The 18,541-nt window shown below is 33.8% G+C and overlaps 1 protein-coding gene across 1 annotated transcript in view; it reads left to right on the top strand.

The window, feature by feature from the left end:
• SPAG16 (sperm associated antigen 16) overlaps positions 1-18,541 on the top strand; it is a 920,765-nt gene that overhangs the window by 45,373 nt on the left and 856,851 nt on the right. Inside the window, exons 8-9 of the mRNA XM_045806664.2 lie at positions 8,520-8,589; positions 14,126-14,235. Coding sequence (XP_045662620.2) covers positions 8,520-8,589; positions 14,126-14,235 — 180 coding nt within the window. The remainder of the gene's footprint in view (positions 1-8,519; positions 8,590-14,125; positions 14,236-18,541) is intronic.

Genomic DNA, 18,541 nt, shown 5'->3' on the forward strand with positions numbered 1-18,541 from the left:
ATGGGACCAGGCACCGCATCAGGCTCCTCTGCTGGGAGCCTGCTTCTTCCTCTCCTACTCCCCCTGCTTGTGGTCCCTCTCTCGCTGGCTCTCTCTCTCTCTGTCAAATAAATAAATAAATAAAATCTTTAAAAAAAGAAAAAAAAAAGGACACTAGGGTCTTCCAGGAATCCATGCTAGCAAGTGCTTACACTCCTCCCTTGATTTTTGATTTCTGTATCTGCAACCTGTCCTACACTGGATCTACACTTATTTTATGTGTAAATAGGGCTAAGTTATCTTCCTGAAAAGACCATCAATTCCCCTATCTTTAATATGAGTTGAATGTCTGAGGTTAGATCAAAGGCCTTTTTGAGAACATATTTAGGTCACATACACTCTTTGAGTTTCAGATTGTTTCTCACTGGTTTAGTTAGAAGAACTAAAGATTGGGAGTGTACGTGTGAGTCCCAGCTGGCTGAACAGTAGTCATATGAGCATTCAGGTCATTTTACTTATATATCTGTTTTCTTACCTATTAAACAGAGATCAGATTACTTGCCTTATGTTTGATATGTGTCTAAAAGTGGAAACTTGTTTAAAAAATTAAATCACTGTATGAGACAGGGTTGAATTTTATACACTGTTGTTCATATTAGCAAAGAATTGTATTATCTGCAAGTTTTTTTTTTTTTTTAATCTTTGAACCCCTACTTCTGCTGAAGACAAAGAAAAAAGAACCTGCTATTAAAGACTATCCAGATCTTCCTGGGTTAAAATAGTTTCTTTGAGTTTAACGCATGGTATCTGAATGCTATATTAACTGTTGAGCTAAAATGTATCAGTGTTAATTTTTTGTCTTTGAATCACATCTTCTCATTCTTCCCCAGGTGGTTCCAACAACAAGGGGCACTTATATATCCATATGGCTTGAAGCCTACATGCTTGGCCTTCACTTGCTAGTGCAGTGTGACTATTTAAATGGTCATATTCCTGGTGTTGAGGTACATGGTTCTAGGTAGTTCTTTTGAGTGGGAACCTGATATACCTTGCTAAATCCATGGCTTCTGTCACAGCATCTCTGAGTTCCTTAATATCTATAGCCTCATCATCCTGACTCCTCCTTTTTCTGGTTAAGTGCTAAAATGGTAACGTTTTCATGTACTTCACTGAGACAAGTTGAGACTTCTGATTTTCCTACACTGCTAATTCAACCTGTGGGCAATTTGGAAACCACTTAAGGTCTATCTACACAGACCTATTATCTTCAATCAATGTCCAGGCACCACCTGAAGGATATTATGGTTTTCCAGCACAATGCAAAATATGAAGGTCTTTTTAAGAGACTGTCAATTTTCCTAGATTATTCCCTAAGAAGCTGGGAGCAAGTTTAGTCTATACTTGGAGAATCTTTGAATTATCTGACTTTCTGTGTCCTTTTTTTCCCAACCAGCCACACTTGGATTTTTAGCTTGAAAGGTGAAATGGATTACTCATATATGAATGCTTACTTCTTCTCCCTCTCAGGCATAGGGCCTTTTATACTTCTTTGTTAGATGGAATATCTTCCTGTCCTCTTCTACATTATCAGTCACTCTGCATCCACATTTATTCCAGGCAGTCCTAATCTACACCTGTTGTCACAGGGTATTATTAATAGATACAATTTATTTTTATCAGTTTCTCTAAGTTTTTTTTTTTTAATTTCAAATTTTAATTTAAATTTTAGTTAATTAACATATAGTGTAGTATTAGTTTCAGGAGTGTTATTTAGTGATTCATCACTTACGTATAACATCCAGTGCTCATTATAGCAAGTGCCCTCCTTAATACCCATCACCCATTTAGCCCGTCCCCTGCCTACCTCCCTTCCAGCAACCCTGAGTTTCTTTTCTACAGTTAAGAGTCTCATATAGTTTGCCTCCCTCTCTCTTTTTTTTCTTCTTTCCCCTACATTCATGTTTTGTTTTGTTAAATTCTAAGCAGTAGAATGCATATTCTTTTCAAGAGCATGTGGAACATTCTCCAGAATAGATCACATGTTAGGCCACAAAACAAGTCTCAATAAGTTTAAAAAGATTGACATTAGATCATGCATCTTTCCTAGCTACATGGTATGAAACTAGAAATCACAAGAAAAAATCTGGAAAGAACAAAAATACATAGAGGCTAGATAACATGCTACTAAACAATTGAAAGTGTCAACCAAGATATTAAATATGAAATAAAAAACACAAGGAGACAGATGACAATGAAAACACAAGGGTCCAAAATCTCTGGGATGCAGCAAAACTGTTCTAAGAGGGAAGTTTATAGCAATAAACTTCGTGAAATAAGAAAAATCTCAACTACACAACCTAACCTCACACCTAAAGGATCTAAAAAAGAACAAACAAAGCCTAAAAGCAGTAGAAGGAAAGTAATTATTAATAAAGATTAGAGCAGAAATGAATGAAATAGAGACCAAAAAATAGAGAAGATCAATAAAACCAGGAGCTGGTTTTTTGGAAAGGTAAGCAAAATTGATACACCTTTAGCCAGGCTCATCAAGAAAAAGAGAAAGGATCAAATAAAAAAATGGAAATGAATAAGAATAATGACCAACATCACAGAAATACATTGTCATAAGACAATGTCGTAAAAATTTGTATGCCAAATTTTGGACAACCTAGAAGAAATGCATAAATTCCATAAGCATGTAAACTTTCAAAACTGAATCAGGAAGAATTAGAAATTTTAACAGATAGATTACTAACAATGAAATTGAATTAGTAATAAAGAAAAACTCCCAACAAATAAAAGTTCAGGACCAGATGGCTTCACAGGTAAATTCTACCAAACATTTAAAGAAGTAATACCTATTCTTCTCAAACTATTTAAAAAAATATTAGAAGGAAAGCTTCCAAATTCATTCTATGAGGCCAACATTACCTTGATATCAAAACCAAACAAAAACATTTAGAAAAAAAGAAAACTACAGGTCAATTGATGAACACAGATGCAAAAATTTTCAACAAAATATTAGCAAACTGAGTCCAACAATACATTAAAAGAAATCATTAACCATGATCAAGTGAGATTTATTCCAGAGGTGTACAGATGGTTCAATATTAAGAAATCAATCAATGTGACAGATCACATTAAGAATAGAAAGGATGAAAACTATACAGTCATCTCAGTAGAATCAGAACAAGTTTGACGAGGTACAACGTCCATTCATGATCAAAACTCTGAACAAAGGTGTTTTAGAGGGAACATACCTTAATATAATAGCTTCATTATTACTCTAAACAATGACAACAGCAACAACCAAACAAAAATCCAATTTGGAAAATACTATTTGAAAATTTCTAGAGTTTATTTCCTGTTATTTAAAAAGGAGAAGTTTGGATTTAGAAATAGCTTTCCTCTCTCTATCACATCTACCTGTTTAAGACAGTAGATTGATTTGACATAGTAGGATTTGAGTAGAAGGTGCCATTTCTGCCCACCATAGTTTTCACCATGGACAATGCCAATATACTGGGTATTTGTATATCCTTCCAGATCTGTTTTATTGCTGTCAGTGGAAACTGGATGTGGCAGCTGCCATTCTCAGGATGAATTCTGTATTATACATGGTTTCTCATGTCATCAGATTTTGTTCAGGATCCAAAATGGGCACACATGATCGATGGAGCCTATGTGGTATAGTTAGCATCCGAGTTACAAGAGAGGATGAATAAAATTTAAAAAAGTATTTCATATCTATACTGAAAGATGGGAGGCTCACGATTAATGAACCCAAGATGCTGAGTGGCCAAAATGGCTGTCAGATATCCCTTACTCCAGGCTAATCCTAAGATCAATTAGTACATTCTTCAAATTAGGACAGACAGTATAGTCTCAGTTTTATCATCTTTATCGTTGGACTACAAGCCAAGGTTCTATTTAATGAGCTGAACTTTTTGAGAATGTTTCATACAAAAAATGGTTTATTACCACCCAAGTCTTTTTTTTCTTTCCTTTCCTGTTGAAACATTCATATCAAGTATACCTGGATATACAGTCTTGGATTAACCTTTTAACTTCAATCTATTAATGTGTTATGAACTATAGAATGAATTTATTAAAAAATTTTGAAAGTGAAACTATATTAAAATATATGCAAAGTTCCTCTATGATTTAACATGAAAGATACATCAACTTTTATGCTTATTTTTTGATTACATCTTTATTTCCAGTGTATGCTTTATTTCAGTGATGCTCTGAGAAGTCATTTCTTTTTTTTTTTTTTAATTTATTTTAGAGAAGTGAGGGAGGGACAAAGGAAAAGGGAGAGAGAGAATCTCAAGCAGACTCCCCACTGAGCTTGGAGCCCTACACTGGGCTCAGTCTCACGACCCAGAGACCACAGGCCTGAGCCAAAATCGAGTCAGATGCTCAACCTACTGAGCCACCCAGGCACCCTTCTGAGAAGTCACTTCTAACCAAAACTTTTGGGATATGAGCTTGGAGCAGTAGAAAGTATCTTATAATTTTTATCTGTATTCCTAATCATGACTTCTTTAAAAACCTTATCTTAATGAACATTTAGCTCACTATCATTCTCTTTAAACATGTATATCTCTCTAATCTCTTGCAAGAAGAAAGGTTAGAATTTATAATTTTTAAGTGATATTCAGTTTGTATGTAAAAGTGAAAGTATACTGTGAGATGACAAAAATCTAAAAGAAGTATGTGTTTTCAAATTTTTTTGGTAGGTAATGGTATAGCAACTTCCAAATTTATTTAAATCTTATAGATAAACCTATAATTTGTTTTGTTTTACAAAATTACTGAAAATGTTCAAAATTCTGAATTACAGTCCTATGATTGAAAAGGTATATAATTTGTTAGTGTGTGTGTGTGTAAATAAATAAGTTAAACTTTATCCTTTTTTGGATTATGGGTCTCTAATTCAGGAGGTATTCTAAAAAATAAATGTATATATTTTCTAGGTCTGTCTGCTGAGAGAATCTAGAAGTAATGATGCTCCAATAGCAAATGAGTATACCCGGTGCATAGATATATGTTTCTGATACCGTTCTCTAATAAAAGGACGTTAGGGCTCCTTGGAGAAGTGGCTGATTATAGGCTGGGCAGGGAAAATACAAAATGAACCTGGAATATTTGTCCCATCTTGTTGCACTAGAATGTTAGGAGATACTCAGAAAGTAAAAGAGAGAGAGAGAAAGGAAGGAAGGAAGGAAGGAAGGAAGGAAGGAAGGAAGGAAGGGAGGAAAGAAGGAAGGGGGAAAGGGAAAGGAGGAAGGGACCAAACAAGACATTAGAGTATGTCAAGGGACAAAGGAACTGTCGAGGGCACTTCCTAAATGGACTAACAATCAAATTTGGTTTGGATGTTGAAACTGATTGTGCGATGCACACAGCAAAAGGATATGGAAACATTTATGTTATATAATTGAGCTCTGTGGGGAGAGCAGCACATGCCTTACGTGCAGGTCTGAGACATCTTGAGAGAACTAAGGAAGGAGACTGGCTTGGGGTTTTTGATGTGGTTAGGGTTTGGGAGCCTGATGAGAGTTCCTATGTGGGAGGAGGGGCTTAGGTGGTTTGAATCTCCCACCAGTGGTAAAGGAGGGAGCATCCAGGCTTTCATATCAGCTTGCTCAGGTGTGGGGCCGTAAGGAAAGTAGGAAGTAAGGCTTAAAAAGTGTTAGCAGTCAAACATCAAGAAATGGAGTCATGCTCATTACAGGAATCGTTCTGAAGGAGCTCCCAATGGTCAAATTTTGAACAATTTGAGCAACAAAATAAATAATACAGTGTGGGATTATAACCCAGAGTATAAAATAAGTATCTGTGAGTTCATAATGATATAAATAAATGGATAAGTATGTAAATGGGGAAAATAAAAATATTTCTCTCAAAGAAGAATCTCAGATGACATGTAGATAATCTTTCCCTCAAGGAGGTGGAGCTTAACACCTCAGCTGTTCATTGTTGGCTATACTAAATGACTTGTTTCCACAAGTACAGTGGAAGTGGGGGAAAGAGTAATTTTACAGTAGAGAAACCTGGCAAATACTACTTCACAAAGGTGATCAGGGTTAACATCATCATCAGTCTTTAATCATGTTGATATTACCCTTGATGCCTTATTAATGACACTTCTACTCTGTGGTCTTCCTCCTCAAAACCATAACTCCTATCTAAACATGAGAAAACATTAGACAAACCCAAATGTATGTACATTCTCCAAAATATTACCTGACAAATACTCAGAATTGTTAAGATCATCAAAATGAGGGAAAGTCCGAGAAACTGTCCCAGTCCAGAGGAAGCTAAGAAGACACGATGACTTTGATAAGTTCTTTATAGGTTTTGAATACTAGCCCTTTATTTGATAAGACATTTGTAAATATCTTTTCCCATTCTGTTGGTTGTCTTTTGGTTTTGTCAGCTGTTTCCTTTGCTGTGCAAAAGCTTTTTATCTTGATGAAGTCCCAGTATTCATTTTTGCCTTTTTTCCCTTGTCTTTGGAGACATGTCTTGTAAGAAGGTCATGTAGCCGAGGTCAAAGAGGTTGCTGCCTGTGTTCTCCTCTAGGATTTTGATGGATTCCTGTCTCACATTTAGATGTCTTTCATCCATTTTGAGTCTATTTTTGTATATGGTGTAAGAGAATGGTCCAGTTTCAGTCTTTTGCTTGTTGCTGTTCAATTTTCCCAATACTATTTGTTGAAGAGGCTGTCTTTTTTCCATTGGATATTCTTTCCTGCTTTGTCGAAGATTAGTTGGCCATAGAGTTGGGGGTCCATTTCTGGGTTCTGTATTCTGTTCCATTGATATGTGTCTGTTTTTGTGCCAGTACTATACTGTCTGGATGATTACAGCTTTGTAATAGAGCTTGGAGTCCGGAATTGTGATGCAACCAGCTTTGGTTTTCTTTTTCAACATTTCCCTGGCGATTCGGGGCTTTATCATATGATTTCACTCATATGTAGAATTTAAGACACAAAACAGAGGAGCATAGGGGAAGGGAGGGAAAAATAAAATAAGATGAAATCAGAGAGGGAGACAAACCATAAGAGACCCTTAATCATAGGAAACAAACTGAGGGTTGCTGGAAGGGGCGGGGGGATGGGATAACTGGATGATGGGTATTAAGGAGGGCACGTGATGTCATGAGCACTGGGTGTTATATACAACTGATGAATCACTGAACTCTACCTCTGAAACTAGTAATACACTATATGTTAATTAATTGAATTTAAATAAAATAATAATAATAAAAAAGACATAATGAGTAAATGTAAGGTATCCTGGTTGGGATCTTGGAACAGAAAAAGGATATTAGAAAAATCTTGGGGAGCCTGGGTGGCTCAGTCAGTTAAGTGTCTGACTCTTGATTTCAGCCCAGGTCATGATTTCAGGGTGGTGAGATAGAGCCCCACATCGGGCTTCAGGCTTAGCAGCGAGTCTGCTTGTCCCTCTCCCTCCCCCCACTTGTACTCTCTCTCTTTCTCTCTCAAATAAATAAAATCTTAAAAGAAAAACCTTAATGAAATTAGAAAGCAATATGGACTTTTTAAATAGTAACATAACAGTATTGTCTCATTACTTGTGTCAAACGCACTATGATAATGGATGATGTTAATGGGAATAAGTTGCTGGGTATACAAGAACTCTGTATTACATTGCACTTTTATGTAAATTTTATACTATTCTAAATAAGTGTATTTAAAATTTTTATAATCCATTTGGCACCCAAGAATAGATATACATTTTTTACTTTTTTTTTTCCATCCAGGCATTTCATGAGCACTAATCTGTAGGTTACAATTTATTATCTACTATTTTCAATTAATAAAGGAATGTTATTACTCAGTGATAGTAGGAAAAATGTGTGTATCCCTATATAATTAAACAGATTTTTTTTGTGTTGGTATAATCACATACAATGAGTGATGAGAGAACTCTTTAAGGTTGAGTTTTTAATTCAAGTCTATTGTTCAGGAAATATAGGTAAATGATATGCCACCAAACTAACAAATGTTCTTAATTATAAAACATGTTTAATAAAACAAGGAGTGTCTGTGGGCGGAAAATGAGCTAAGTGTTTCAGGAAAAACAATAGTCTCTTCATATTTTACTTCCCAACTAATACTTTCCTTATCTTTTATAAACAGAAAGATGAATTAAGTTGTTGTGAAGTAATTTCAATAGAGGAGAAACTTTTCTCAAAGTAGAGTACTGGATCATTATCATTCAAAGTGTGCAATAGGTATTCTTGATTCAGGAAACGATGCTGTGAAATAAATGTTTCAGATGCTTATTTATAATGAATACCTAATAATTACCCATGGAATTGAATTTAACTTTAAATTATGTTTTTTTTGTTACAATTCATGTTTAAAATATTTTTAATACATAGGAATTAATCTGAGAGGTTGATGTTTTTATATCTTGAAGTTGATATTTAAACATTGCATTTTATTCAGTCCTTTTTGGGTTATTTTGTATATAACCCCATATCTTTTGATTTTATTTTTTAGATTTCTGGGCTTCAAGCAACACTGAAGCATATGGAAGTAGGGCATAATTACCAGGCTTCTGAAATTAGAGGTAAAAGTATTTGTACATGCCTTATAAATGGTAATGTTAAGGAAATAATAATTTCGTGAGTGGTACAAATGTTCTAAATCTTGATTTTGGTGGTGGTTTTATGCCTGTTTATTTTTGTTAAAACTTACCCAATTCTCTAAAAAGTATTCATTTTATTATATATAAATTGTACCTCACTATATTTGATTTAAAAAAGAATGATGGAAACTGAAATATAGAAAGGCTGCAAAATAGTGAATTTTCTTAATAAACGTAACATCCTGTCATTTACAGATGACTGTTCATTGTGTTAAATGATCAGTTAAAGCTTAAAAAAATAGGCAGCATTCTCATATTTGAAATTTTTTTCTTAGCCTTGTTTCAGGAGTTCCTATCCTTATATTTTATGTTAAAGAAATATTAGTTAAGCTCAGTTATACCTGAAGACACTATGGACCAAGGATGTTTATTGCAGTCATGTCTATAGGACAAAACAGTAAAAACAATCTTAATCTTTAACCACAAGTGAATGTTTAAGTATGGTTGCTCATACAACTAGAAATTCTTTAAAAATCATGCATAAGAAAACGCTCACATCATGTTAATAAAATGTTAAAAAATTAGAACATTTATATAGTATAAGTTCATGGCTATTAAATATATGCAAAGAAATGATACACACCAAAATATATGCCTAATTTGCATGATGTGATTATTTTCTACATTTTTTCCTTATTGCGTTTTTTATACAAAGAATATATATTTTTGTTAAGATAAAAAATTACTTGTTCCCATGTGTAAATAACTTTTAAGAATACAATCAGATGTAAATATGAAGGGGTAGTATCAAACTATCATAGTTTCAGGAACTCTAACTTCCCAAATGACTAAAGAATGTGAAAAATAATATATATGAGAAGGCTTAAAGGTTGAGGAACTTCATGCATTGGGTTGATGGTTGTATCAGTTAACCTCTAATGCTCCATTCTACTCCCAACTATTAGTTCGTAATTTTATATATTTATCCTTGGAATCTCTATTAAAATAAACTAATGGTTTACTGATAATTCCTTATGAAATTATATTCTATTATTTAATGTAATTTATAAATGAACATATTGCATATTTTTCTAAGTTACTTTGAAGATCAAGTTTGTAATTGTATTTTGATCTGTGATGTTTTGAAGTAGCTTTTGGTCAAAAGAAATAAATTTCGACCCAACACAAAGAAATAGGTTCTTTTAATTGAGTAATCCCAACTGCCTGAATAAAATTAATTCCTTAAATTCTGTACTGAATAATTTTATGATCTTTTTAAACATGCATTCTAGTATAAGATACGGGACTTGAAGTACCTTTTCCCAAGCTTCTGGGTTTAGCATTTGGCTGTGTCGTGTCAGACTCTGTCATCTCTCTGATTGCCTGATCAACTTGGAACCTTACTTAGCCAGGAACTCTAAGTTGAAGAGAAGTTGATTTATTGGTTAACTGGTTGTCTCTCATAAATACTGTCATCCTTCACAATTATTTGCATATATTTAACTCCCTCTCCCTCTATTTGTTCATTTTAGTTTAATTTTTAAAAACTTTGTTTACCTGTCATCCATTTAAAAGTCTATCCATTTATTTTGGGCAGAGGTTAGTATGCCAGTAGAGATTCTTAAAATTAAATATTATTCACTCTGTACTTAGGGAACAATGAATTGACCGTCATTTATTCTAACTTTGGGAAAAAAGACAAATTAATTGTTATTCAATCCAAACTTAGGGATAAGACAAAAATTGAACTGATTTGGAGTAATCAAGTAATTTTAAGTATACCATATTTTTTGTTATCAAAGTGATATGCCCATTTTAGAAATTTTAAGAATGACAAACTTTATTTTTAAAATTATCCGTAATTCTACTACCCAGAGAGAATATTATTAATACTACATTGCTGAACTTTCTCACCTGAAAAAGGTTTTTAGTTCTACATTTATTCTTGTATGGTATGTAGAATAGTAGAAAAATTCCTAGGAAAAACTATGAAATAGTGAATTATTACTGATTAGATATTTGAAGTGACAATTTTGTATAATTTTTCTTTGTTGTTATGAAATGCAATACATATCACATATTTATAAGAAACTATACAGAAAGCACTTTAATATTATGTATTATGAGATAAAAGCAGTTTTTTACAAATTACGTAATTTCAAAAAGCTTATTAATATGCTGATTCTGATATGTTTGTGTTGGTTATTAACTTATATTATTTTGCTTTCCTATAAGGTTGCAATTTGAATGCAATAATGCCTATTTCCGGGGTGTCTTGGTGGCTCAGTCATTAAGCCTCTGCCCTCGGCTCAGGGCGTGATCCCGGTGTTCTGGGATCGAGCCCCGCATCAGGCTCCTCTGCTGGGAGCCTGTTTCTTCCTCTCCCACTCCCCCTGCTTGTGTTCCCTCTCTCGCTGGCTGTGTCTCTCTCTGTCAAATAAATAAAATCTTTTAAAAAAAATAATGCCTATTTCCAAAGCAGGTTATAAAGATACATATAATTCTATTTTAATATATCTTATAACTTATGATAGGAAATTATGAATTCAGTATGAACAGCTGGAAATGGGAAATGTTAGATATAATGAAAAACTGTGAAAGCTGACTTCAGAGGTTCATAGAGGAAAAAGATGTCATATGGAGTAAAGCAAAGTATTCCATAAGGTTTTTAGCTTAATAAATTGATGCTTTTTAAGTTGAATATTTTGTTGCTGCTCAGAATTGCATTACAAGATGCCAATTTCATATGACTGTATGGGCTATATGGCCTAGGTTAGAAAGTAAAATTAAAGTAAAAATAAAGAATATTTAAAGTAAATCCTCTTCTCCTTTACCTCTATTTGCCTTTTTCTGAATTACAATTAGATAAGTGTTTAAACTCCTCATTTTAGCTTACATGTATCATAATCTCTTAGATATTTTCTGTTTAGCTCTCTAGACCAAATTGTGGATAATTCTCCAAAACCTTTTTCAGTTAAAGAATTCTCTTTTCAGCTGGGTTTAATCTGTAAGAGAGTTAGTGACCGGCACAATCCTTACATATTCATTTTTTAAAAAATTTTGTTTCATTTTTTATTTTATTTCTTTTTTTAAAAATTATGTTCAGTTAGCCAACGTATAGTAGATCATTAGTTTTTGATGTAGTGTTCAGCGATTCATCAGCTGTGCATAACACCTGGTACTCACCACATCACGTGCCCACCTTAATGCTCATGACCCATTTACCCCATCCCCCAACCTTCCTTCCTATCTGCAACCCTCAGTTTGTTTCCCAGGAGTCAAGAGTCTCTCATGGTTTGTCTGCCTCTCTGAGTTCTTCCCATTCAGTTTTCCTACCCTTCCCCTATTGTCCTCTGTATTCATGAATTTTTGACGTTCAGCGAGGAGGCTAAACATATTCAGTTAACATTGATTGAGTGGATGTGTGCATACATGAAGGAATTGTTGAATGGATGAAATATAGCACTGGAGGTACAATAAACAAAATTGCTATAAGTGAAAATGTGTTTATTTGATGTTTGCTTCATTTCTCTTAAGAAATTATACTTTCCTTAAGATGCTGATTGTGCCCAAATAAAATCTGGGAAACTGCACAGCACGAATCAGTAATATAGGCCTGTCATTAATAAGCATTGGGTGTGATAAACATAAAGATGCTATGATAGAGACATGGCATTTGCTAGGATATTACTAAACATTAAGAAGCATTATGTGGAATTTGAGAATTATATGCATTTAACCATGAATGTGACATAGACTTTAATGTCTGAGCCTCTTATTTGTTCTACAAATCTTTGTGCAAGTGAAAGTGATGTTTATCTGATGGAGAGTGGAAATCATGTTTGTACTTGCTACACCGAGACATAATGGAGAAGTGTTATTTCTTTGCTAATTCCACATGTATTCTGCAATGCTTATTCTCATGTTTTGTTTCCAAGTGTTGAATATTTTCCTAAAAATGATTAAGTGTGAACTTTTGTAATTTCATTTTGTTGTGGAAAAACTACATATACTTATAAAACAAGGTCTTTTTGGTTTTTGACTTTCATTTGTTATCCTTAACATTTTGTTTGTTTGCTTTCTTGATTTTTATTTTGTTTCTCTTATGAAGTGGTGCTTAGTCATGTTTTGCATGCTACCTGAGATCTGCTCATGTTCTTAGAATTACTTCCACTGCTTTCTCATTACTTCCCTATAGATACTACCATATATATTCTCCTCATATATAAAGGGGAACAAAAGGTAGTGACCTTGACAGGGTTATAGACAGGATTTTATGAAATTGTCCATGCAAATTGTTTAGACTAGTGGCTGTTATGTAGTAAAAAGTCAATAAGGCATAAATGCTAATTGTTATTATTTTAATTTATTGTCCTTATCAGGATGTCACTGTTGGTTGTTGAAAGGAGAATTAAATAAAAGAGAACTGGAAGTGAAAATTTTTCCTTATTGTCAGTGAGCTGTAATTGTTGCCTTTCCCCCACACTTTGACTTCCCACATGCTGTGGGGCTCTAACTTTTAGCACCACTCAGGGAGGATAGGCAGTCTGGATATCCACCCAAATGCTTGAAGTCTTTTAAGTACTTTCATGTAGAACTGTGTTATTCAATATTCTGCTTTTATGTTATTGTCAAGGTTATTTTGGAGTTTTTTTCCTTTGTCTGAAACTGGTACTGAATAGGAAAAGTCAGATCAGAAAGAATCTAAAAGCCAGCTATGTACTTCCTTGCCTTTATTACTCAGAATTCTTTGAGAACCTGGACTCATCCAGATATTTTTGTGTTTGTCTTTTCTCTATTATAAATCTAGTGTTATATTTAGAACATATAGTCATTTCTTTTATTTAAGAGTTAATGATTATAACTTTATTAGTTATTTGCAATTAGTTTCCTGTTTAGAAATAAAGGGGGAAGTTATGTATACCTAAGTAGTTATGTGTATAAAAGAAAGAGACTTTCCCTATCCTTTTATTTTTCTCTCATGTGGTTTTAGTAGGACTGTTCTTTATGTCCAGGAGAGTTTGGAGACCAATGTTACAACTACATTGGAATATTACCCAATGTTTTCCTTTCTGTTTTTCTCAACATTGAGAAGCATAAAGAATTATTATTTATTATTAATACAGTATCCTTTTAAAAATCTGTTATTTGTTATCCAATTCCACTTGAGAAATTTTGTCATTGCTTACCATTCTTTCCTTGACCCTTTTCAACTTGTATACACATTAAGCCTCATGACAGGAATTTGGATATAATATAATTGGAGATTGGCTTCTGTGATCTCTAACTGGCTCATCATGCCATTTCACTGACCTTGCAGTAATGACACCGTGAATTTTCGGAAAATGAATTTGACACCTCACTTAAAACATTTTGGTGGTATTTTAATATTATTAGTTTTAATACTTTAAAAAATACATGTATCATTATGACTTTGGCTTTCATATGTTTAGTTAAAATTATATTTATTGTGGAGAAACAGTATAGATACTAAGAATAAATTGTGTTATCTTTGTAGTTGTTCCTAATTCTGAAAAAGAAAATGCACCAGAAGGTCCTACTCAGAAAGGTCTTCGTGAAGCCAGGGAAAAAAACAAAGATAAAACAAAGATAAAAAATAATACAAAGGTATGACTTTTTGTTCTTGTTTCCATTAATTCATACTTAACTCTTAGATCTTCAGATCCATGAACTCGTATGGTATCATCATTTTATTGGAAGAGGAATTTAGAAGTTATAAATTCCAAGCCCCTTGGTTTATAGATAAAAATGGTGGTCCTCAAATGTTAGTAATATGTGAGGGCCTTATGCTTATTGGTGGCAGAGACAACTCAGTGAATCATTCTGCCACCTACTCCGACTTAATCATATGCATGTGTGCTCACCTACTCAGTTTTCTGTTTATTCTATCCAAAAGAAATAACTCCCACATCATCCCTTATTTCTTTTCTCATAGTATAACTTTAAACTTTTCTTAGTTTTCTTTAAAAGTAGAATGGGAAGAATTTTGGCCCATTAAAAATCTCCTTATATCTGAATACCTTTGCTTTGCAATCAGGCTGATAACTAAACAGGTCTATAATGATGAAAGAAAAATGGTATTAAAATGTGTGGTCAGAGATCAAAAATGAGGAAGAAAGAAAAGCACATAAAACCTGTAAGGAGTTTAATTTCTTGTTATGAAAATTGCATGAAAGTCTAGCTGAGGTAATGAATTCTCTTACAAAGTACATAGTTGTTTGAGTTCTAAAATACCTGTTATGTATTTACAAATGAAAATACTTATAATATTTTTAGTAGTAGTAATTCTGTAAGAACAATAGATTTTTATGCATTAAAATAATGTAATAAACCTTTTATCTAGCTAATATCAATAAAGTTTTTTCTTCAAAGGTATGCATTGAAATCCAGTACTATATATAATACTGAATAAGCTACAGACTAAACAATTTTGTGTTATACTTAGGCTTTGGTAATTACTTTGTAATATTCAGATTAGTACTTTACTGTTCCTCTATTATCACTATTAATTTAGGATTTATGTTGTTCGGGGTAGATCATTTCTTGTCAGCCATGCCTTCAAGCTTCCGTGTGCCAACAACCTCCTATCAGGATGGACCTTCCCTTTTTGCAACCATAAAGCTTTCCCACTCCTCTACCTGCCTTTGCATCTCTGCTGAATGCAAGCAGTGGTGGAGGATAAGTCTCTTGCTGTCAACAAGTAGTTCTTGTTCTCATTTGGGAACAGAGGAGCATATAAAGAACCCAAATGAAGAAAAAAATCAGAGTTAAGGATTTTCAGTGTGATGGTGGTGATTGTCACGAGGAGCATTTTCATCTTCTAATGGCATAGCATTCTCTTTAAGGTAGTAAGTCATACTTAGGAATGATTTGTTGATGCATTCACTACATGCTTATGGCTTGTAAGACTTTACATTAGTAACACAAAGTTGTTTTTGCGACAAAAAGCTACTACAATATGGGACAAACACATTAAATATTTATGCATCATATATTCTTTCAGCGCATTAAAATATTTAACACAATACCTACCACATGATAGAAAAATTTGGGGGGCGCCTGGGTGGCACAGCGGTTAAGCGTCTGCCTTCGGCTCAGGGCGTGATCCCGGCATTATGGGATCGAGCCCCACATCAGGCTCTTCCGCTATGAGCCTGCTTCTTCCTCTCCCACTCCCCCTGCTTATGTTCCCTCTCTCGCTGGCTGTCTCTATCTCTGTCAAATAAATAAATAAAATCTTTAAAAAAAAAAAAAGAAAAAGAAAAAAAAAAAAAAGAAAAATTTGGGCCTTACAAAATGGCGAAAGTGCAGAATAAATTGAATTCCTCCCCCCTTCACCAAGTAATCATTTTTAGTAATATTTCTCTTTTAATTTTTTTCTCTACAAGTTTGTACACTTTGATCAACATCTCCCCAATGTCCCCACCCTCCAGCTCCTGTTAACTACCATTCGACTCTGTTTCTATGAGTTTTTGCTTTTTTAGATTCACACATAGAAATGATATCATACAGTATTTATTTTTCTCTGACTTGTTTCATTTACATAATGTTCTCAAGGCCCATCTATTTTGTCACAAATGGCACAATGTCCTTTTCTCTCATAGCTGAATACTAATCCGGGTGTGTGTGTGTATAGCTAATCCATTGTGTGTGTGTGTTTATACACACATCACATAATGTTTATTCATTCATCCATTAACCAATAGGTTAAGTTGTTTCTATGTTTTGGCTATTATGAATAATGCTGTGATCAACAGGGAATGCAGATATCTTTTGGAGGTCCTGTTTTCATTTCCTTTTGATATATATTCAGAAGTGGAATTGCTGGATCATATAGTAGTGCTTTTTTTATTTTTTTGAGGAGCTCTCATACTATTTTCCATAGTGTTTGTACCAATTTACATTCCCATCAACACTGCACAGGGTTCCCTTTTCTCCACATCCTTACTGACAATTGTTATCTATTGTCTTTTTGATAATAGCCATTGTAACAGATGTGAGATATCACATTGTGGTTTTGAGCTCCATTTTCCTGATGATTAATGATGTTAAGCATCTTTTCCTGTACCTCTTGGCTATTTGTATGTGTCGTTTGGAAAAATATGTATTTCATTCTTTTGCCCGTATTTTAGTTGGATTATTATTATTATTTTTTTTGTTACTGAGCTGTGTGAGTTCTTTATGTATTTGGGTATTTACCCCTTATCAGATATGTGGCTTGCAAATATTTTCTTCCATTCCGTGGGTCACCTTTTCATTTTTCTGATTGTTTCTTTTGCTGTGCAGAGGCTTTTTTTTGATGTAGTCCCCTTGATTTTTGCTTTTGTTTCTTGTGCTTTTGGTGTCATGTCCAAAAAAATCATTGACAAGACCAATGTCAAGAAGTTTTTTCCTTATATTTTCTCTAGGAGTTTTATGGTTTCAGGTCTGATGTTTAATCAGTTTCGAGTTAGTTTTTGTGAATGGTGTAAGATGGATATACAATATAATTTTCCTGTATATAATTATCCAGTTTTCTTAAAACCATTTATTAAAGAGTCTGTCCTTTCCCCATTGGATATTCTTGGCTTCCTTGTCAAATGCCAGTTGACTGTGTATATGGGAGTTTATTTCTGCACTCTATTCTGTTCCTTTGGTCTATGTGTCTTATTTTTATGTCAATACTATACTGTTTTGATTACTGTAGCTTTGTAGTATAGTTTGAAAATCAGAAGTGTGATACTGCCTCCAGCTTTGTTCTTTTTTTTTTTTTTTTTGGCTTGCTTTGGTTATTTGGGGTGTTTTGCAGTTTTATACAAATATTAGGACTTTTTTTTCTGTTAAAAATGCTATTGGAATTTTGAAAGAGGTTACATTGAATCTATAGATGGCTTTGGGCAGTATGGACATTTTAACAATATTAATTATTTTCAATACATGGGGACAGAATATCTATTTGTGTCTTCAGTTTCTTTCATCAGCGTCTTACGGTTTTCATTGTACAGATCTTTCACTTCCTTGATTAAATTTATTCCTAAGTATTTTATTGTTTGTGATGGTATTGTGAATGGGATTGCTTTCTTTATTTCTTTTTCAGTGATTTTATTGTGTGTAGAAACACAACCAATTTTTGTATTTTGATTTATTTTCTGAAACTTCACTGAATTTGTTGATTAGTTCCAAAAGTTTTTGGTTGAGTCTTTAGGATTTCTATATATAAGGTCATATCATCTGCAAAGAAGGTAATTTAGTTTTCCTTTCTTATTTGGATGCTTTTCAGTTCCCATTTATTTCTGGTTCTTGGGGGCAGTGTCATCTTTTCAATATGAAAAAAAGGAGCAAGTTCAACACAAGAATAGAAATCTGAAGTGTAGAATAGGATGAAACCAAGGGCAGGGAGGAAAAAGCAAAAGCAAGAGGAAGTGATGAGATGTTGCCCAAAGACAACAGGTCTGTCCCCTCTCCTTTGGGAAATGACTCAATATTTAGGTGGCAGTACACACCTTTCTCTCTCTCTCTCTCTTTCTCTCTCTCTCTCTCTCTCTCTCTCTCTCTCTCTATATATATATATATATGCATTGGTGTTTTGGGGGAGTAAGAAAAGTTGAGGATGGGGAAGACCTTTCTAGAGATGAGTTTCTTCCCATTCTTGACCTCCTCTGATTGGTGAAGGAAGGAATCTGTTTGGATTCTTTTTATTTCTTTAGCTTGCCTGATTGCTCTAGCTAGGACTACAAGTACTGTGTTGAATAAGAGTGGTGCAAATGGGCACCTTTGCCTTGTTCCTGTTCTTAGAGGAAAAGCTTTCAACCCTTCACAATTTGTTATGATGTTAGCTGTGGCTTTCTTATATATGGCCTTTATTATATTGAGGTATATCCTTTCTCTATCCAGTTAGTGATGTTTTCCATTATGGAAGGATGTAGAGCTTTGT

This window comes from Ursus americanus, chromosome 1 (genome assembly GCF_024610735.1).
Source record: "Ursus americanus isolate L20-20 chromosome 1, mUrsAme1.1.p, whole genome shotgun sequence".
Lineage (NCBI taxonomy): Eukaryota > Metazoa > Chordata > Mammalia > Carnivora > Ursidae > Ursus > Ursus americanus.